Below are 22,937 nucleotides of genomic sequence, written 5' to 3'. Positions count from 1 at the left end.
GGGAAAAATGAGGAGCTGATACCAAGGGCTCAAGCAGAAATCAAATGTTTTGAGAATGATGAGGGCAACAAATGTACAAATGTGCTTGACACAACAGATGTATATATGGATTGTGATAAGAGTTGTACGAGCCCCAATAAAATGATTTAAATAAATTTTTTTTAAAAGTTGAAAAGGAAGTCTTCACATATTTTATGGTAAAAAGGCTTGCAAAGCCTCGAAATGATTAGAATATACTTTGGAAGCAAAGTGATTTTATTTCAGATTTATCAATAGAAAAGGTCAATTAGGGCAAAAAAGTGTACAAACCAATAACCAAAGACATTTACTTATGTAATGGTGCAATTACAAAAGGAAGATAATTGTCCTGTTTCATTTCCCCCATGCCCCACCCCCGCAATCAGACAACAGGTTCAAAAATAATTCTTTTCACACCCTAAAGTGATGCTGTCGGGAACAATGGCTGCTCTAAGGCCATTCATTGCAAGCACATTTTCCAGCTTGTTCTAAAGATCATTACTCCCATTTTATCTTCTTTTTTCCCTCTCAGAAGCTTTTTGCTTTCCTCTCATCTTTTATTCACTGGGGTCATAGATCTCAAGTGTGTCTGTGTCTTGAATGCTTGTATCTTTCACCTTTCTGTTTTCGTCCTCAAATTGAACTACATGAGACATCCATCCTTCATCATCTTCTACTTGTTTTTCAGAAATCTAATTTTCAGGAGTTGCAGCAATTGCTTGAGTGAGCTTAGCCTTACACTGGCTCAGTAGTTCAAGAGTCTGTTCTTCCCAGGAAGTTCCCCTTTTTTGTCGGTTGTTTCCTTAAAGCTTCATATTTTTGCTTTCTCTTCTGCATTCTGCAACAACACCATCTGGAGCAGCTTCTTCCTCTTCTTGTTTTCTGCTTGTTTCACTGCATTTTCTACCTTTGTTTTGTTTTGCTGCTAAGAGTTCCCTCTTCATTTGCTTTGCTTCTTTGCGGAGCTCATCACTGAGACTCGCTTATTTCTTCTCCACTTCTCCTTTACCAGCTGGTTTAACATTTGCACTTTTTTTTTTTTTTGCAATTCATCAGGTTCTTTTCATCACGATCTGCATAGCCATCATACTCAGTCTTTGCATCATCTCCATCTTCATCTAAATCTCCTGTTGCAACCTTTCCTCTTCCAACACCTGGGACAGAACTGAGGTCCTTAAGCAGGTTATGATTACTTTTGCTTTTCCTCTTCATGCTCTAACTCAATTTACTTCTTCCTCTCTAAATGAAAGTAAAATAAAATGTTTATCCCTTTGGGTCTTAATTTCTTTACTTCTTCTCCTGATTTCTCTTTCTTCAGCTTTTTAATTTCCTTTGAAATGATGTCATACAACCTCACCTGGCCTATTGTCATCAATGTCTACTTCTGTCAATTGCAACATGCTATATACTGTGTCCTCTGTTACCTTTCCAAAGATGATGTGCTTATGAATAAGTTCATCTGCTTGACCCAATGTAAAGCACAATAAACTCCCAAGCAAAGCTGAATAAAATTCCCACAAGCCTTAGGTGCTTTCCCCCCCCTTGGATATATACTTTTAAGTTGGGATTTAATACATATAATTCCATATTTCAATCATGTCAAATAGAATTGTACAATTGTGACCACAATCGGTTTCCAACCATTCATTTTCCTACATGGACTCCTTGACATCATCTCCTTTTTACCCCACCACCCTCAGACCCCTTATTCTACTTGCTGTCCTTACAGGTTCATCAATCCTGGGTTTCTATAATGAAAAATTGAAAAGCATATAGCACAACTTCAAGAGGCTGATGGTCTCCATTTATATAGCAACTCTGAGATACACTCTACTATGAATGAACAAAAACCAAACAAAACAATACAAACCAAAAATACAGAAAAATCTGAAAACCCGATCAGGTTCAGCTTGCATCATAGGGCGGGATCTACTTACAAAGTTTTAACTGTGCAGGTCAGATTTATGCCTTTGATTTTCTCTACTCCTTTCTCCCAAGCACTCTGTTTAGTGACCACTTTTTCCCCAGCCCTCAATTTTAGATAGGGGGAGTTCTCTGGAGGCTTACCTTGTACTTGAGTATAAACCAACCTGAATATCAGCTGAGGCACCTAATTTTACCACAAAAACTTCATTAAAAAATGTGCTGCTATTGGGGACAACACTAGAGACACATGGCGGGAATTGTGTCCATCCTGAGCTCACTATGCCAAAGCCAGCCTCTAGGGGCATGCAGCAGAGCAGTGGGAGGAGCAGAGCAATGAAGTCCCCAGGGATAGATGTGATGCCAGGGCATGGCACCCCATCAGACTCGACTGGAAAGCACTCATGAAGGACAACAAATAGACCGTGAACTATTTATATGTTTTTTTTGTGTGTTGTTGTTGTAGCTATTGTTTTACTTTCTGTTGTTGCTTCATTGTACTCAGTCTTGTGATGGTACTTAGCATGTGTACCTGGAAGGGATAGGCGGTATAAACAAGCCAGAAGAGAGAACAAGGGGATGACAGTTCCAGGGGGACATGGGAGTAGGGGAGGTGGGGGAAAGGCAGTGGGTGTTAACAAACCCAGGGACAAGGGAACAACAAGTGATCCAAACTCAGTGGCAAGGAGGGTGTAAGAAGTCTGGCATTGCTGGATCAAGGGCAATGTAACCAAGAGGAATTCCTAAAACCCAAATGAAGGCTGAACATGATAGTGGGACAAGAGAAAAGTACAAAGAAATAGAGGAAAGAACTAGGAGGAAAAGGGTAGTCATAGAGATTTAAATATAGGCATATACAGATGTAAATATATTTATATACAATGAGGAGGAATTAGATCTATGTACATATATTTATAGGTTTAGTATTAAGACAGTGGGCCCCTGCTCAAGTACTCCCTCAACACAAGAATACTTTGTTCTAACAATTCGGCAGTCTGAGACACTCACCTTCCTGGCACGATCACCGAAGACAATAGATGCATAAGCAAATGTGGTGAAGAAAGCTGATGGTGCCCGGCTACAAAAAGCATCTGAAGTCTTAAAGGCCTGAAGATAAACAAGCAGCCATCTACTGAGAAACAACAAAACCCACATGGAAGAAGCACAGCAACCTGTACCGACTTGATCATTGAGGACAAAGCGGGTGCATAAGCAAATGCAGTGAAGAAAGCTGATGGGGTCCTATAGGCTGGAAGATAAACAAGGGGCGATCTAACTGAGAAACAACAAAGCCCACATGGAAGAAGCACACCAGCCTGTGAGATCATAAGGCATCGAAGGGATCAGGTATCAGGCATCAAAGACAAAAAAAAAATAAAAATTATAGCATTATGAATGAGGGGGAGTGTGGAGTGGGGACTCAGGGCCCACCTGTGGGGAATTGGACACCCCCTTGCAGAAGGACTGCGGGGAGGAGACGAGCCAGTCAGGGTGCAGTGTAGCAATGATGAAATATACAATTTTCCTCTAGTTCTTGAATGCTTCCTCCCCACGACTAGCAATTCTACCCACGACTAGCAATTCTACCTTACAAATCTGGCTTGACCGGAGGCTGTACACTGGCACAGATAGGAACTGGAAACACAGGGAATCCAGGACAGATGAACCCCTCAGGACCAGTGGTGAGAGTGGCAATGCCTGGAGGGTGGAGGGAAGGTGAGGGAGAAAGGGGGAACAGATTATAAGGTCTACATATAACCTCCTCCCTGGGGGACAGATAGTGGAGAAGTAGGTGAGGGGAGATGTCGGATGGCATAAGATATGACAAAATAATAATAATTTATAAATTATCAAGGGCTCATGGGGAAGGGGGAATGTGGAGGGAGGGGAAAAATGAGGAGCTGGTACCAAGGGCTCAAGTAGAAAGCAAATGTTTTGAGAATAATGATGGCAATATATGTACAAATGTGCTTGACACAATTGATGTATATATGGATTGTGATAAGAGTTGTATGAGCCCCTAATAAAACTATTTTTTTAAATGTGCTGAAAAACTTGGCTTATATACAAGTATGTACGGTATTTCCAATGTAGTTCCATAAATGAATCTTGGGCTCCCACTGTCATCCATAGCCTTTTGCATATCAGTTTCTAATAATTTCGGCTCCTATACTGATCACTAATTCGACTTTGAATTACATGGATTCCAATCCTTCGGTGACTGATGATGGTGTGCCTCTCCAATATGGAATTAGTTGACATCTCTCTTAGATGGCTGCTTGTTTGGAGACAAGCCTTTAAGACCCTACATGCTATTTTATCTGATAGCCAGGAACCATCTAGATTCTTAGCCACATTTTGCTATTGCACCCATATCTTCTGTGTTGCCTACCAGAAGGCGAGTATTGAGCAGGGCCATGATGTAAGAACTAATCGTTCTTAAGTTGGAGCTAGGATTTAGTGGGAGCCCCAAACCATTCCTGGATCTATGCTTTTTTCCCATTTTAGTTTGCTGTAACTTGGGAGTTAACACATGTTATATCATTCCATAGTTCAATCACATCAAACAGAATTGTATAATTGCTTTCATGATCATTTAGCTCCCAAACCCTTATTCTATTTGCTTTCCCTTTAGGGTCAAAGTTCTTGGGTTTCATTTACCGACAAACAAAAAATAACACAAGTTTAAGAGGATGACTCTACTGGGAACACATCTCTGAAACACACCCTAATATGAACAAGCATAAACAAAATAAAACAGAATGTCTGCCACAAGATTGCTGGAATAACACGTACATTAAAACCACATATAGGGCATTGATGTAGCAAGACCTTGTTTGTCTGCTTCTTTTGACCACAACTTCATGTCAAAATCTCCAGCTGTAGTTTTCAACAAAACCTTCTGCTTGCAGGAGGCTCCTGTGTGCACGCATTGCTCATCCTGGTCAGCACTCGGATTCTGCTCCCTTTCAGGGAGCAGAGCAGTCCCCTATCAATCAATGCATGCTTCCTTAAATTGAGTAGTCTCAGAAAGCTCTAGTCAGTTGTCCTATACTAACTAGTGCCACACGGGCATCATCATGATGCTCCCCTGAAGGCTACAATTATTGATCTTCATTAGCAAGTGCATCAGTTTCTCCTCATTTTCAGCAAGCAAGGTTGTGTCACCTGCATATCACAGGTTAATAAGCCTTCCTCCAATTCTGATGTTATACTCTTGTTCATATAATCCAGCTTCTCTGATGAATTTACTCAGTATATACATTGAACAAGTATGGTGAAAGACTAGAGCCCTGATGCACACCTTTCCTGATTTTAAACCATGCACCATTCTGTTTGCACAACTGCCTCTTGATCCATGTACAAATTCCTCATATGTACAATGAACTGTTTCAAAATTCCCATTCTTCTCAAGATTATCCATAATTTATTACGGTCTACACAGTCAAATGCCTTTACATAGCCAATGAAACACAAGTAGACATTTTTCTGGTGTTCCCTGCTTTCAGCCAAGATCCATCTGACATCAGCTACGATATCCTTTGTTCCATGTCCTCTTCTGAATCCAGCCTGAACTTCTGGCAGTTCTCTGTCAATGTTCTGCTGTTAACTGTTGTTGATGATCTTAAGCAAAATTTTACTTGTGTGCTATATAAAAAATATCGTTCAGTAGATTGAGCATTCTATGGGGTCACCTTTCTATGGAATGGACACAAATATGGATCTCTTCCAATCAGTTGGCCAAGGAGCTGTCTTCCAAATATCCTGGCATAGACGAGTGAGTGCTTCCAGTGTTTCTTCACCTTATGCTACCTACTGAAATGATGGACTATCAACTATTCTTTCTGGTACACTGACTGGAATGGAATGGAATACCTTTCCATTTTCTTTTGATGCACCCCATATCATTTAATATTTTGCCTATAAAATCTTTCAAATTTTCAAATTGAGGGTTGAATTTTTCTTGAATTATTTCAGTTTCAGATATGCTGATCATGCTCTTCCCTTTTGTTTTTCTAATTCTAGGTCTTTGCAAATTTTGTTATATTTGGCTTTGTTTTCTTGAGCTGCCCTTTGAAATTTTCTACTCAGCTCCTTGTTTTCATCCTTTCTTCCATTTGCTTTGGCTATTCTAGGATTAAGAGCACGTTTCAGAGTCTCTTCTGACATCCACTTTGATATTTTTTCTTTCCTTAATCTTTTGAATGACCTTTTACTTTCTTCATGAGTGATATTCTTGATGTCCTCCCACAGCTCATCAGGTCTGCTGTCAGTAGTGTTCAAAGCATCAAATCTGTTCATGAGATGTTCTCAAAATTCAGGTGGATAGACTCAAGGTTGTATTTTAGCTCCTGTGTACTTGCTTTAATTTTCTTAAGCTTTAATCTGAACTTACATATGAGCAATTAATAGTCTGTTCTCCAGTCGGCCACTGGTCTGGTTTTTAGTCATTGGTAGAATTCTTTAATTTCTTCACTAGTTTTTGTGGTTGGTGCATAAAGTTGAGTTATAGTTGTATTACTGTAATTGGATTTCCTTGACGACAGATAGATATAACCAGATCACAGATAGTATTTGGACTTCAGGATGGATTGAGCAAGATCCTTTCTGACAATGAATGCCAAACCATGCCTCTTGTGTTCATAGTCAATCATGATTTTCTGATTAAAATTGGCCAATACCAGTCCATTTCAGCTCACTAATGCTATGATATTAATTTTCATGCGTTCCATTTAATTTTTGACCACTTCCAATTTTCCTCAATTCATACTTAACATTCCAAGTTCCAATCATTAGACTTTCGCAGCTGTTTCTCTTTGCCTTGAGTCAAGCCCCATCAGCAAATGAAAATCTAAGGGCTCCACTCCCACAGGCTTTCACTGACTCACATCACCTCAAATTTCCTCCAAGAAACTAGCTCCTTTTCAGTCACATCTCGAGTGTCCTCGGACCTGAGGGACATATAGGCTAGCAGTCTCTCTGAAATTGTTCTTATCTCTGTTTTGGCTTTCAGTATTTGAGAATGAGCCAAAGCTATGCACAAGGTTATCAGCAGCATCTTCCTCTGAGATATGGAGTCAGACTCTTCGTCATTGTGTGTTCTTAGTCTGAAAGCTCTGCGGAAACCTGTTTACTTTGGGTGACTCTACTGATGTTTGAAATACAAGTGCCATAGCTTCCAGAATCACAGCAACACCCAAGCCACCCCAGTATGGTAAACTGGCACACAAGCGGTAACTACTTTTCTTACTGATCTATTTATACAGAAGACAAATTTTGAAGACTGATATAGAAGTATTTTCTGCATTAAGAAAGAGTCTTTACATCAAAGAACAAAAAATCATATCAGTGGGTGCCCACCTTCCCGATATGATCACTGAAGACAAGTGAGTGCATAAGCAAATGTGGTGAAGAAAGCTGATGGTGCCCGGCCATCAAAAGAGATAGCATCTGGGGTCTTAAAGGCTTGAAGGTAAACAAGTGGCCATCTAGCTGAGAAGCAACAAAGCCCACATGGAAGAAGCACACCAGCCTGTGTGATCACGAGGTGTCAAAGGGATCAGGTATCAGACATCAAAGAACAAAAAATCATATCATTGTGAATAAGGGGGAATGCAGAGTGGAGACCCAAAGCCCATCTGTAGGCAACTGGACATCCCTTTACAGAAGAGTCTCAGGGAGGAGATGAGCCAGTCAGGGTGCAGTGTAGCAATAATGAAACATACAACTTTCCTCTAGTTCTTAAATGCTTCCTCCCCCCACAATCATAATTCCAATTCTACCTTACAAATCTGGCTACATCAGAGGAGGTACAGTGGTACAGATAGGAACTGGAAACACAGGGAATCCAGGACATATGACCCCTTCAAGCCGTGGGAAGAGTGGTGATACCCGGAGGGTGGAGGGAAGATTGGGTAGAAAGGGGGAACCGATTACAAGGATCTACATATACCCTCCTCCCTGGGGGATGGACAACACAAAAGTGGGTGAATGTCAGACAGTGTAAGATATGACAAAATAATAATAATTTATGAATTATGAAGGGTTCACGGGGAAGGGGGAAACAGGAAGTGAGGGGGGAAAATGAGGAGCTGATATTAAGGGCTCAACAAGAAAGCAAATGTTTTGAGAGTGATGAGGGCAACAAATGTACAAATGTGCTTGACAAAATGGATGGATGTATGGATTGTGATAAGAATTGTATGAGCCCCCAGTAAAATGATTAAAAAAAGAAAACAGAAAGTCTTTAAGAATCTATTTATTTAAAAAATAACAAAGGGAAAGTTTGTTTGGATTGCAAATAATATAATTTGAATTCAGTTCCAGATAGGATGAGTGACTAAGCGCTACAATTTGGTGGGTTCCACCTGTTTTTAATGAGTAAACCTGCTCTTCATGAGCTGTTTTAGTTAAGGAAAAAATGGCACAGAGTTGCAGTGATGAGCTAAGTACCTATAAGTAAACAGAAATAAGATGAAGATTCAAGTAGAATAGCTAAGGCAGGCCAGAAAGAAGGAGAAAAAGAAAAAGAGTAAGAGGGAAAGATTAAAACTCAAACTCAGGGGTTTTCAAAAATAAATAAATAAAATTAGAAATTTCAAGGTAAGAAAGAGAAAAAGTTGAAGAAAAGAAATTGCAGACCAGTGGCTTTGTTATTAAAAAAGTATGACTACAATATAACATCCATCATTTCTCCCACATAAAAAATAATGTAAATGTGTATTAATGATATATCAATTAACCCTTAGCTCTTGTTCTCTAGAAAAAATAAGTAATCAATGGAAAATAGTAAAAAACAGATTGCTGTTTCATTAAAACATTTTTTTAACAGCAGGGTGACGTAGTCTGTATTTGAGTACATTCTCCCAGGAAATATCCATTTCACAGAACAGACCACAGACACCCCCTCTGCCCTCACTTTGAAATGTCTTTTGACATGGTCCTCATTCTTCACCTCCTTCTGCCCCAATCTGTGTCTCCTAGCTTTAACTCTTAGAAAAACATTAAGAACTGCAATGAGAGTTATGACTAAGTCAGGTTTTGCTGCATATCCACAAGAACTTCAGACTCTCAAGAGCTCTAGAGAGAGAATTTCGTTAGCCTTATTTACTTTTAAATCATTTTATTGGGGCTCATACAGCTTTTATCACAATCCATACATCTATCCATTGTGTCAAGCACATTTGTATATTTGTTATTATCATTTTCAAAACACTCTCTACTTGGGCCCTTGGTATCAGCTCCTTTTTTCCTCCCTCCCTACCCTCCGTCCCTCATGAACCCTTGATAATTTATAATTTGTTATTATTTTTTCATGTCCTACACTGACTGATGTCTCCCTTCACCCACTTTTCTGTTGTCCATCACCCTGGGAGTGAGTTATATGTAGATCATTGTGCTCCGTTCCCCCTTTCTTCCCCCACCTTCCCGTTACCCTTCTGGAATGGCTACTCTCAATATTAGTCCTGAGGGGTTTATTGGTCCTGGATTCCCTGTGTTTCCAGCTCTTACCTGTTCCAGTGTACATGTTCTGTTCTAGCCGGATTTGGAAGGTAGAATTGAGGTCATGATAGTGTGGGGGAGGAAGCATTAAAGAACTAGAAGAAAGATGTATATTTTATCGGTGCTATACTTCACCCTGGCTGGCTCTTCTCTTCCTTGTGACCCTTATGTAAGGGGATGTCCACTTGTCTACAGATGGGCTTTGGGTCTCCACTCTGGACTCCCCCTCATTCCTATTGATATGATTTTTTGTTCCGAGTCTTTGATGTCTGATACCTTGTGGGAAACAGAAAGATTCCTCCCAGGTTGTCTCCCCCAAATATATGTTAGACTTAGGACACTGATTTCAGCTAATGATAAATGATTGTCAAGTAACCTCCTTGAAGGCAGTCAGTTACCCTACTACAAGAAGGCAGTCAGTTGCCAGACTACAGGTAGGCCCCACTCCCTGCTATTAAGGGCAATGGGCTACTTTTCCCTAACAGCTTGGGACCATTAGCTTGGTTCCTGTAGGTGGGGTTTACATCCTACTGATAATGGTTTCTATGGAGATCTAAAGAACAGGTCAAACTGGCTCAGTGACATCCAAAGTTAGGCTGCCATCCTGAATCTAGGATCCGCCTATCTTGTCACATGTGTCCCCTAATCCCTCCTCTTCCTATTGCGTGTATATCCCTAGATTGTCCACCTCGCATTGCTGTATAACCTATAGTGCAACCTCTTCCTGTGATGTATGACTTTACCTGTAATTAGTAGGCTTGTACTACCCCCAAAGATATATAGGCCTTGGTTAGCAATAAAGAGCTCTCTCTCAGGCTCCCCTCCCTTGGTCTCTGGCTGGCTTCCCATCCTCTCCTGTCCTAGCTATCCTGTTCCCTTTCCCCTTGTCTTCCTTCCCCTCCCCCTCTCCACGTGGACCACCAAGGGGGGCTGAGGTGAGCATGCTACTATGAAATGTGTCTGACTCCATGATTTCAATCTCTTTTATCTCTCATGCTCTTGATGGCTTTATTAATATATATATATATCATAAAATTGCACATATTGAACCTGTGATTAGTGGGGGGGGGGCTGGCCCCTTCCTCCACAATACCTGATCCCATGGACACCTCATGATCACACAGGCTGGTGTGCTTCTTCCATGTGGACTTTGTTGCTTCTTAGCTAGATAGCTGCTTGTTTATCTTCAAGACCCCAGAAGCTTTATCTTTTGATAGCTGGGAACTATCAGCTTTCTTCACATTTGCTTATGCACCCACTTTGTCTTCAGTGATCGTGTTGGGAAGTGAGCCTCATGGAATGCCAGGTTATTAGAAAAAAGTGTTCTTGCATTGAGGGAGTACTTGAGTAGAGGCCCAAGGCCTGTCTGCTACCTTAATACTTAACCTATAAATATATGTACAAAGATCTATTTCCCCATCATATATATTTACATATCTACATGGGTGTATTTAGATCTCTATAAATGTCCTTTGCCTCCTAGTACTTTCTTCTATTTCCTTTTACTTTCCTCTTGTCCCACTATCATGTTCAGCATTCATTTGGGTTTCAGTAATTCCTTTCGGTTACACTGACCTTGATAAAGCCCTACCAGGCATCCTGCGTCCCTTGACATCGATTTTAGACCACTTCTTGTTCCCCTGTCCCTGGGGTTGTTAACACCCACTTCCTTTCCCCTGCCTCTCCCTCACCCATGTCCCCACCACCCGGGAACCATCAGTCCCATTGTTTTCACCTCTGGATTATTTATCCCGCTTATTTAAAAAAAAAAATCATTTTATTGGGGGCTCTTACAACTCTTGTTACAAACTAAAAATTAATTGTATCTGACATATTCATACATACATTCCATGGTTCTTTTCTAGACATTTACTTTCCATTGAGCCCTTGGATCAGCTCCTCTTTTTACCCTTGCCTTCTCCACCCCCACCACCGCCCCAACCCTCATGACCTCTTGATAGATTGTAGATTGTTAATTATTTTCAAATCTCACACCGACTGCTGTCTCACTTCCCCTCTGATTTCTGTTGTTCTCCCCACTGGATGGGGTTGTGTGGTTATATGCCATTCATTGTGATCAGTGCCCCCTCCCTCCCATCCTCTCCCCCTCTTCCCCTTACCCTTTTGGGATCTCTATTCCCATTCCTGTTCCTGGATTCCATGTGTTGGGAGTTTTATCCCACCTTATTGTATCTAGATAGACAAGCCTTATTTTTTTAAGTCATTTTATTGGGGGCTCTTACAGCTTTTATAACATTCCATACATCAATTGTATCAAGCATATTTGTACATATGTTGCCATCATCATTTCCAAAACAGTTTCTACTTGAGTCTTTGGTATAAGGTCCTCTTTTTCCCCACTCCCTCTAACCCTCATGAATCCTTGATCAATTATATATTGTTATTATTATTTCATATCTTACACTGTCCATTGACTCCCTTCGCACACATTTCTGTATCTTGTGATGGGCTCCCCCTTTCTCACCCTTCCCTCTCTCTGACCAGGCCCCTACCCTCATATCGCTACTCCCACTACTCTTCCTGAGGGGTATATCTTTCCTGAATTCCATATGTTGGGAACTCTTAGCTGCACCAGTCTAGCCAGATTTTTAAGGTAGAACTGGGTCATGGTAGTGGGGAGGAGGAATTATTCAGGGACTAGAGGAATGATGTCTGATTCATCAGTTCTGTATCATTAGCCTATTCATAGATGTAGAAACTGAAGCTCAAAAACCTGGTAACTAGGCCAGGGTCTCAAAGATAAAAGGTTTTTAGAGCTACTATTTGAATATTGTTGTTGGTTGCCCTAGAGTGGGTTCCAACCCATAATGATGCCATGCACAACAGAATAAAACACCACACGGTCCTTTGCCATCCTCACAAGTGTTCCTATGCTTGAACCTACTGATGCAGTCATTGTGCCAATCCTTCTAATTGAGGGTCTTCCCTTCTTTGCTCCCACTCCATTTTACCAGGCACAATGTCCTTCTCCCAGGACTGGTCTCTGCAGACAATAAGTCCAAAGTGTGTAAAACAAAGCTTACCATCCTTGCCTCTAAAGAGGACTACAGCCTTACGTTTTCCATCACAGACCAGTTTATATTTTTAGCAGCCCAGGGTAGTTTCAGCATTCTCTCTAGCATCATACTTCAAATACATTGCTTTTTTTTATATCTTTTTGGTATTCCTTATTCAGTGTCCAACTTTAACATGCCTATAAGGCAATGGAAAATACCATTGGGTCAGGTGCACCTTAGTCTTCAAAGTAACATCCTTGCTCTTCAATACTCTAAAAGGTCTTTTGTGCCAGATTTACCCAATGCAACATGTCTATTGATTTCGACTGCTGCTTTCATGAGCATTGACTGTGAATCCGAGCATTGACTCTGAATCCAAGCAAGACAAAATCTTTGACAATTTCAACCTCCCCCCCCCCCCCATTTATCATGATGTTATATATTGGTCCAGTTGTGAGGATGTGGGTCTTCCTTACACTAAGTTGTAATCCATAGTGAAGGCTATAATCCTTGATCTTCACCAGCAAACGCTTCAATTCCTCCTCACTTTCAATAAGCAAAATTGTGTCATCTGCATATTGTAGGTTATTAATAAGCCTTCGTCCAATCCTGATGCCATATTCTTCTTCATATAATCCAGCTTCTTACCTGTACCCCCATGCCCCACCACAGTGGTCCTTGAGTTTAAACGTTCCTTTTTAAAAAAAAATCATTTTATTGAGGACACTTACAGCTCTTATAACAATTCATACATCAATCGTATCAATCACATTGTGCATATGTTGTCTTCATCATTTTCAAAGCATTTTCTCTCTAGTTGAGTCCTTGGTATCAGCTCCTCTTTAAAACAATTATTTAACCTCACTTTAAACCTAAATTCTAGCTTAATTGAGTCTTAAATTATCTTCAACCAAAATTTCAGGAACTTTAGTCAAAAAGGGCTCAGAAATATAATTAAAATTATATTTATTATATATTGTAACTTGGCATTTTAAAATTGGGAGACAATAAAAGGTTAAAAATGCAACAACAACTTAAACTTCTGAATCATATATAGATTCTTACATTGACATTTTCTACAATATTAGGTTTTTAATTTTTAATTACTTAATAAAATCATTTTGGGGGGTATTTTTATTTTTAATACAAAATAAATTATCACACACCTTGTAAAAATATTTATATCTAAATGTTTCTTCAATCATCACTGTCACTTTCAGAGTCACTCAGCTGCAAATCATTTCCTAAAATAAAAACAGCAAAACTAGTAAACATAAATAATATACTTATTTTTGCACAAAATAAATATTATGTAGAATATTCCCCCTACACTGATGATGTTCAGCCTGGACTTTATCACTGATAAGCAGATTGTTTTATATTGTAAGTTTGTAATAATATAGGCTATATCTTCAAACTTAAGCCTGGTTTTAATATCACCTATTTAGTCTTTTTTCCCCACATGCCAACATCACCCTTCTTTTCTGCCACTGATTTAACTACATCAGGGAATTAGAGAAAATGTGGTTTAGAAGACTGATTAGACTATATTGTTTTTACAAGTGAAACAATTATTTTTACCTAAATACAGTCATTGTCATTCAATAGTGTCATGCAGGGAATTACTTAGTATGGTTTTTCTAGCCATAGCCTTTGTTACTCACACCAAACAACCTTCCTTTCCCTGATGGATCTGAGTAAGAAGGTGGGGGAAGACATTAACTGGCTTTTATGATTTGGCTGTGAGTGATTTTTAACAGGGTTGTGATTACCATCCTGGTGGGTACAAAATGAGCGGTGGTGGTGGTGGTCTAAATACCAGCAAGAGAGAAAAGAAGAGTGGAGTACATCCTTTGAACTGAGATTCCTGTGGAGTGGACCTCCTTGATCCAGAGCAGCTTTGACACCAGGGGAATGACAGAGAAACAGCAACAACAGAACCAAGAGCCAGAGCACAAGAAATTGGTGGGCTTTCCAGCCTACAAAACAAGTAAAGCTGACTGCTTTGAAGCAGGAGGCTGGGTTGTGGAGTGGGATGCCTCTGGGCACTTAATTGAAGGAGCTGGGCTTGCTGATCTACACAGCTGGAGCTGAGTGCCTTTGGGCTGAGGCTAATGGTGGAGTGACATGTCCTTTGGCTATTTATTGGCAGCCCTCATAAAGCTTTGTAACATTCATGAGCAGGGCAGAGGCCAAACCAAGAGGCTGGGGGTCAGAGAGGTCTGCCTGTGGGCATGGCAGGCTGCCCTGGCAGAACAACTGTAACCTGCGCATTTCTCATTTTAATTGTAACCCGTAACTTTACCTTATAAACCCCATAACCATGAGTATTGTCTATGAGTTTTGTGTGGCCATTGCAATGAACTGTCAAATTCAACTGAAACAGAGCTGTGGTAACAACAGCTGGTGCCAGAATTGGAAGGCTGGAAGGTGGAGGCATGAACTCTGCCTTGTGGCAATAACCCATGGAAGTCAGAGGAGGACACCTGTGTATCCCTGTCTCCCACCCACAGATTTTGTTTTTGTTTTTCCTACAAATAGTATATATCAAGTTAAACATAGACATAATTTTCTGAAATGTATTCATGTGCTTACAGGCATGGAACCTGCATTCCAGAAGAGAAACAAACTGTAAACAAATATACTTGTATAATATCAAGTGGGTATAAGTGCTTTGGGGGAAAAAAAAGCAAATGCCTATGGAGATAGAGGTTGGAAAGTTTGATTTGAGATGGTATAGTTGAGGTCTCTTTTAGAGGTGACATTTGAACAGAGATCCTAATGCAGAGAAAATGTCATGAAAGTATCAGGGGAATATGTTCCACCAGGCAGGAGCATGCTTGTTGTGTTTTCCAGAAGACCACTGTTGCTGGAGTGAAATGAATGAGAAAATGGAACGGTAACTAGAACAAAATAGATTCTACCTGTGGTCGAAACTGGACTTTGTTTGAAATACTAGAAAAATTTAAGGTCATTAGCTTGAACACTATAGGGATCTATGAATAGCCTTAGATGTTGGGGAAGAGATATAGAAGCTGAAATATGACTTATGAAGCTACTAAAGTCTCTTAGGTGAATAATAATATTGGCTTAGACCGGGGGTTTGGAAAACTTTAGAGACTGAAAAGCCAATCCTGTCCCTCACAACAATTAAAAAATATTTGAGAGCCATATATATATTTTTTTTACAAACAAAGGAACTCACCATTATCTGAATAATATCCTTTAATATTTTTCAATTTTACTTCAGAGGCACAGGTACATACCATATGGCTTGTGAGTCAGTTTGACAACCCTTAGATTAGACTCATATAAAAGGAGAAGGGGTGTTAAAGTGGTCAGATTTATAATATGATTTGAAGGTACATTTTTATAGAGGTGTGAAAAGAACAGGATGTGAACTTTAAAAGAGAGAAATGAAGAATGACCCTAATATTTCTGGTCTGAACAACCACATGAATGAGATGAGAATCACTATAGGAATAAGTTAGTGGGAGAAAACTCACAAGTTCAATTTTCAATGCTATGCTTGAGAAGCTCATAAATATTAAAGTAGAAATATATGGCATAGGCAGTTGGCTATTTTGTATGGAACTCAAAGTAGAGGTTGAAATTGAAGATAAAGATTTGGGAGTCATTGATTGCAGGGATTTGTGTGAAACGATGGGATTGGATCAGAGCCCTAGTGACATAGTGGTTACATGTTGGGCTGCTAACCACAAAGTCAGCAATTCAAAACCACCAGCTGTTCTTCAGGAGAAAGATGAGTCTTTCTACTCAAAAGAGGTACAGTCTCAGAAGCCATCAGTGGCAATTGTACTCTGTTCTTTAGGGTCAGTATGAGTTGGCATCCACTTGAGGGCAGAGAGTTTGGGTTCTGGTACAGGATGAATGAAATCACCTGGGTGGTAAATTATAATAGTTTAGAGGAAAATATTTCTTGTATTCTTTCCCTACTATATATTTACCACTTCACAGATAACAAAAGCTGAAATAGCCAATACCCTAAATAAGAGTAGTAGTTTTAAAGCCATATGTGTTATTGCAGTCTAATGAAATCCAGAAATTATATCATCTAATAAAGATGTATGCTAATGTTTCTTTGGTGTATCTGGTTCCTAAGATGACTTAACAATTTTCTTGGACTTAAATTTTCACTTAAACACAACAATTATATAACGTTGAAGTTAATATGATACCTGTAATATGAGCTTCTCAAGTGACATAAACTCAAATGTCCTCAGTATTCACAGACTTATGGTCTAGGATTATGTGAACTTCACCTCCATGCTGTGAACTGAAATGTCCGTTTGAAAAAAATTTTGGAAAAAAAAAAGATTTTTGAATAGGTGTTAGCAATGGAAATTTCTTTCCACTCAAAGTATATTATTTATGACATGGGAAAAATGTTTATGTGGCAAATGTACTTACATATGAAAACCAAGGGTTCTGTATAAAAATAGTACTGCCCCTAAGAGATGTTATCACAGCTTATCTGACAGGTTGGTTGTCACAGTGATTACACAATGCTACAGAGAAGGCTCTTGGAATCCTAAATATCTTGCAATGTATGTACCAACCTTTTGTTCCCCTCCAATATGTTTATTGTTAATTAAGTGCGGGTTTTACATTTCAGATGTAAAATCAATTTTGTATTCAACAGTTTAAACTATTTATCAACCTCCCACCAGTAGCTTACCCTAAACCCCCTAATCTTCCTCCTGAGGAGCTGCTAATATTTTGAACTGCCAACCAGGCAGATCGCAGCCTAACATGTAACCTCTACAAGACTAGGGCTCCGTTTTATGTCACTGGGAAACACTGATCTGAATGAAATACAGAAGGAAGAAAAATTTCACTTTTGAAAAAAGAAACAGCTTTGAAAATATAAAAATTATTTCTTCAACTGAAGAGATTCAACATTTGCAATAATAAACTTTTCCCACTGTAGATCCTGTAGATCAAATACATGAATAGGTATGTTCTTTTCAACACAGATTTAACTATTAATTTAATAAAAATAAATCAGAAGTCTGGCCAAATCCAAGTCAATTTTAATTAAAAGGATAACTAAAATTTTTAGAGAAATAATTTCTAGAAATGACAGTAATGACTCTCGAGTGAATTGTGATTATGTACGTTTGTGAGAATAGTTTGTCATCTCTTTTAAGCATCAAAGCGAAATGATAAATTGTCTACATGCAGGTAGATATTGTAGCTCTTGAGAAAAAAATGATTTTTCCAATATAGCATCAATAAAAGCTATAGTGGTAGAGTTATTAAGTCAATTTAGAAAAATTTAAATAAGCAAGTATTCATTAACAAATTACAGTAATAGAAAAAGACAACTATGATTATTAGATATGAAGTTGTTGTCTCTCTCTTTCTCTCTCTCTGAAGCATAAGGACATTTTGAAAATAAAAGATGTGCAAGCTACAAAAAAGTTTAAGGAGTACTCTGTTTTTTTTCCTAGAATGCAAAATGAGTTTATTTCTCCCAAGAACTGCCTTTTTTCTCTTTGCCAGAGCTGTTCTTTCACTTCTCTTTGTTTCTCCTGTGTAGCTTTCTCCATTAACCCACTGCCTGACCCCTTGGTTTGCTAGTTGTTAGTTGTCACGGAGTCGTTTCGGTTCACGAAGACCCTATATGTTGCAGAACAGAACTATGTTCCATGGGGTTTTCAAGAATGTGATGTTTTGGAAACATATTTCACCTGCCAATGCAAGGATAATGCACTGAAGACCTAAATCACGGAACTTTCAAAATAACTTTCCTGGTGCCAAATTAATTCATACTTTTCACTCTAGATCTCTGCCACCAATCTTGTTTCTTTCCTTCTTCAATTTTGTTATTAGGGTGGAGCTAGTCAGTCTTTTCTACCTGCTTGTTTCATCATTTGTTAGAATGGTGAAATTAGTTTTAAAAATATAATGGGAAAGTTCCATTCTCCACCAAAGAAGAATCAATTTACGTTCCTTATCACTAAGTATTTTTTGAGTACCTACCAAACATGGGGCTTTCTACTCGTGTAGAGTTATAGTCTCAGAAACTCATAGGGAAAGTTCTACTCTGTTCTCCACGGTCACTATTATTCAGCACTGGTTTGACAGCAGAGAGTTTGTTTTGTTGTTGTTTTTTACCATGGATCGGGAACTTTGTTAATCAGTATTAACAGTACCAAATTAAAAGCAAAACAAACAACATGAATGTTCTCATGGAGTTTTGACTCTACAGGAAGGGAGCAAATCACACAAATAAGTGTAAAATTATAATTATGACAATTGAAATTAAGGAAGAGATACCTCCTGTTCTGAGAATCTATTCAGGGGGAATTTGACATTGTCTGAAGGGTCAAGGAAGAAACTAAATCTTCATTTGGGATTTGAGTGGATAAGAGTGACCCTCATAAAGATAAGGAAATGTTTCAGGCTGAAGAAATAGCTTCACTCACTCTGAGGTGAGTAAGCGAAAGTATGTGTAGTGGTAAAAAGAAGGCAAGTATCGGTACAACAGAAAGCAAGATTATCGTGCAAAGTAAGGTGTTTTACCTCTGTCCTAAAAGAAATTAGAGAAAAGTTTAAATCAGGAGAGGTGAAAAACTTTATGCAACTTGTGAGAAGATCAATCTAGTTGCACTATAGAAAAGGGATAAAAAATGGGCTTGGTTAGATAAAAGGTGAACGAGTTAGGACACCATTCATGAAAGGTAAAGCAAGAAAACAAGGCAATTAGAAAATGGCTACAGGATATGAACAGAAATTTCCCAAGAGAGGACAGTCAACCAGCAAACACATGAATGAGAAGATGCTCATGATTATTAACCATTACTCACTGCCATCAAGTCAATGTAGACTCAGGACAGGGTAGAACCTACAGGATTGAGTAGAACTGCGCCCATGAGTTTCCAAGACTGTAACTCCTCACCAGAGTAGAAAGCCCTGTCTTTCGCCCAGAGTAGGAATGGTTTCAAACGGCTAACCTTGCCCTTATTAAAGTAGAGAGATGCAAATCAAAAGTATATTGAAATACCATCTTATCCCAGTTAAACTGGCACTAAATAACAAAAAGAGATAAGTATCGACACGAACGCTGAAGACAAAGCGGGCGCATAACCAAATGCGGTGAAGAAAGCTGATGGTACCCAGCTGTCAAAATATATAGAATCTGGGGTCCCACAGGCTGGAAGATAAACAAGGGGTCACCTAACTGAGAAACAACAAAGCCCACCTGGAAGAAGTACACCGGCCTGTGAGATGACAAGGCGTCGAAGGGATCAGGTATCAGGCATCAAAAACAAACAAACAAACAAAATATATCATAGCACTACGAATGAGGGGGAGTACAGAGTGGGGACCCAGGGCCTATCTGGGGGAAATTGGACATCCCCTTGCAGAAGGGCTGCGGTGAGGAGACGAGCCAATCAGAGTGCAGTGTAGCAAATTTCCTCTAGTTCTTAAATGCTTCTCCCCACCCCACCCCCACTATCATGATCCCAATTCTTCCTTATATATCCGACTGGACTGGATGTACACTGGCACAGATAGGAACTGGAAATACAGGGAATCCAGGACAGATGATACCTACAGGACCAGTGGAGAGAGTGGCGATATCAGTAGGGTGGAGGGAGGGTGAGGGAGAAAGGGGGAACAGATGACAAGGTCTACATATAACCGCCTTCCTGGGGGACAGACAGCGGAGAAGTGGGTGAGGGAGACATCAGATGGTGTAGGATATGATAAAATAATAATAATTTAAAAACTATCAAGGATTCAGGGGGAGGGGGGAGCGGGGAGGGAGGGGAAAAATGAGCTCAAGTAGAAATCAGGTGTTGTGAGAATGATGATGACAACATATGTGCTAATGTACTGGACACAAATGATGTATGTACGGATTGTGAAGAGTTGTATGAGCCTCTAGTAAAGTGATTTTTAAAAATCTGTGATGATACAGTAACACTGAAGCCTCATTCATTGCTGGTGGAACTATAAAATAAATACTGTGAGACATAGTATACTGTTTCCTCAAAAGAAGAGAAAGAGAACTACGTTATGATTCAGCAATCACACTCCAAGTATACTCTGGAAACCTAATATATAAGAGCCATCTGCACACCTATGTTCATAGCAGCATAAGGATCAATATTATATGCTCCTTCCTTTAGAAGAAGAAAATACATACATAAAGGAACTAGAGCAAGTTAAACTAGAGCATAGGTTCTGAAAACTTATTTGGCTTCCTACCCCCTTCTCAGAAAAAAATTACTCAGCATTCTCCTGGCAATGAAAAAATTACAGCCCATAATCCAGGAAGAAGTATAAGTGTCTGCTTTTACAGCTTCATTGGATCGTTCCAGCACCCTCAGAGGGCATGGTATCACTCTGAACTAGAGTGATAGTACTAGAGATGCAGAAGAGTACATCAAGTACAGAAATATTTAAAAGATCAATAAAACGGAAGGATTGCCTACATTGTAAATAGGGAGAGAAAATGAACCCCATCAAGCTTCTGGGTTGCATAATTACATGAATGCTGGTTTTCACTGAGGAGAAATACTGTCATCCAAAGACAGTAAGTTGGTTTTGAACAAATGAATGTGAAGTGCTACCTTGTAGTAAGAGATATGTTAGATATACAGGAATAGAGCTCCCAGGAGAGATCTGCATTAGAGATACTAATTTACAAGTTATCTGCACTTAAGTATCTGCCCCCACCCCCCCCCCCCCTTACACAATTATGGAACTTATTAGGGAAATAACAGGTTACACGATGCCCTAGTGGCACAGTGGGTTAAGCATTGGTCTGCCAACCTCAGTTCATTCTGCAGGTAAAAGATGAGACAAATTGCTTATAGACTCAGAACACCTCTGGAAAAGTTCCACTCTGTCCCATAGAGTCACCAGGAGACAGAATCGACTTGATAGCAGTGAGCTGGGTAACAGGTTACAATTCAGGAACAGAAACCATGTAGGATACAGTACTTCAGTTAGGCAAACCTCTCATTTTCTCTCGATCACGAGGGCCTTTAGCCTCTGCTCTGCTCAGGCAAGTGTTTTAGGTGATTAAGGGACACATAAATATTGATCGCTACAGAAATGTGGAGATTGTCTGAGGAAAGAGCATACAATTAAGAGAAAGTGGGGCCTATGACCAAACCTTGAGGAACTCCAACTCTAATGACTGAGTACAGGATGATAAGCCTGCAAAGGAGAGAAAGAAGAGCATGTACAGAGATAGGAGAAAAACAAAGAAAATGTTATGTCACAGAGTCAAAATAAAATGAACTCAACAAAAGTATAATAAAAAGATAATGGTTAACAGTATCAAATGTATAAAATAGGAATCTTCTTCTCCATCCAAATAATTGATCACAATAAACATGGCTCTACTGCAAATTCTTATTTTCTAATTACTCATGTTTTTGGATACTTACTTAAAGTATTAATCATAAGGCCACTGCTGTCATGAAATCTATTAGGACTGGCATTTAGATCCGGAATCCTGCATTGTGGCATGGCTGACAAGGTCTGATATCTTGGGTTATGATTCCCTGGATCAGGAGGAGGAGAGCTGAACTCTTCGTTTTCTGAGTCACTAGAACCAGCCTCACTACTTGAGGATGAAGAACTCTTGGAATCTGATGAACTGTCACCACTACTCATCTGGTCCATTAGACTAGCTTCTGCCTTCAGTTCTGAAAATAAAATAAAGACAGGTTAAAAAACACCCAACAATATTTAAGTGTATTTTCCCTTAGAAGTTCTTGATAAGGAATAAGACCAACCATACATTTACAGAATTTAAACCATTTTACTTAAAAAATCTCTTTTAACATCAAGCTATATTTCAGTAGCAGGTTTAGAAAACCCAAACAATTAAATGGCTCTGGGCACAGGAAATATCTAAACTTGAAGTGCATATTCGTTTATACCATTATACTTAAATATATAGGTGACAAAATTTATATATATATTTCAGATTAAGGACTCTTCATTGGCCTATGATCCAACCTCACAAGGCAATGTTTAACTTTTAGTTAAATTCTTACAAGTATTTTTTAAAGCATTTAAAAACATACACATTTTGTTTCCAATAATAGTTCATATACACAAATGTATGTGTACGTAAACTATTATTTTTAGCTTTACAGTATTTGTATGTATATATTTTTCTTTGTTCCTAGAAAGAGCTTTGCTTGCTTTTGTTTATAAGTGTGTAGTATTGTAATTCCTTCTGAGAACATGGGAGTTTCATATATTTTTCCTTAGTACAAAAATGAAGCAGAAAATATTCTTGTATGACTGGAGCATAGATATGTTTATGTAGATATCTATCATCTATACATTTATCTGGAAGATGGGACTTTTTACTCCCGTAAAGAGGAGGGGTGGGTGAAGGGAGATGCTGGACAGTGTAATATAAGATACAATAATAATTTATAAATTATTAAGGGTGCATGGGGGAGAGGGGAGGAGGAA

General features: G+C 39.1%; 1 protein-coding gene and 1 pseudogene across 1 annotated transcript in view; both read right to left on the bottom strand.

The window, feature by feature from the left end:
• Window positions 1-771: 771 nt before the first annotated feature.
• On the bottom strand, window positions 772-6,904 carry LOC101638940 (annotated as a pseudogene).
• Window positions 6,905-13,248: 6,344 nt separating this feature from the next.
• The window catches only part of EAF2 (ELL associated factor 2), a gene marked incomplete at its 5' end in the record, with an annotated part of 20,127 nt that continues 10,438 nt past the window's right edge, over window positions 13,249-22,937 (bottom strand). The window contains 2 exons of the mRNA XM_004712298.2: window positions 13,249-13,705; window positions 21,893-22,153. Of these exons, the coding sequence (XP_004712355.1) occupies window positions 13,659-13,705; window positions 21,893-22,153 (308 nt within the window). The remainder of the gene's footprint in view (window positions 13,706-21,892; window positions 22,154-22,937) is intronic.

The sequence above is a fragment of the Echinops telfairi genome, unplaced genomic scaffold (assembly GCF_000313985.2).
Source record: "Echinops telfairi isolate 266 unplaced genomic scaffold, ASM31398v2 ScPeMD7_17;HRSCAF=63, whole genome shotgun sequence".
Lineage (NCBI taxonomy): Eukaryota > Metazoa > Chordata > Mammalia > Afrosoricida > Tenrecidae > Echinops > Echinops telfairi.
This window is presented reverse-complemented; position numbering and strand designations above follow the sequence as displayed.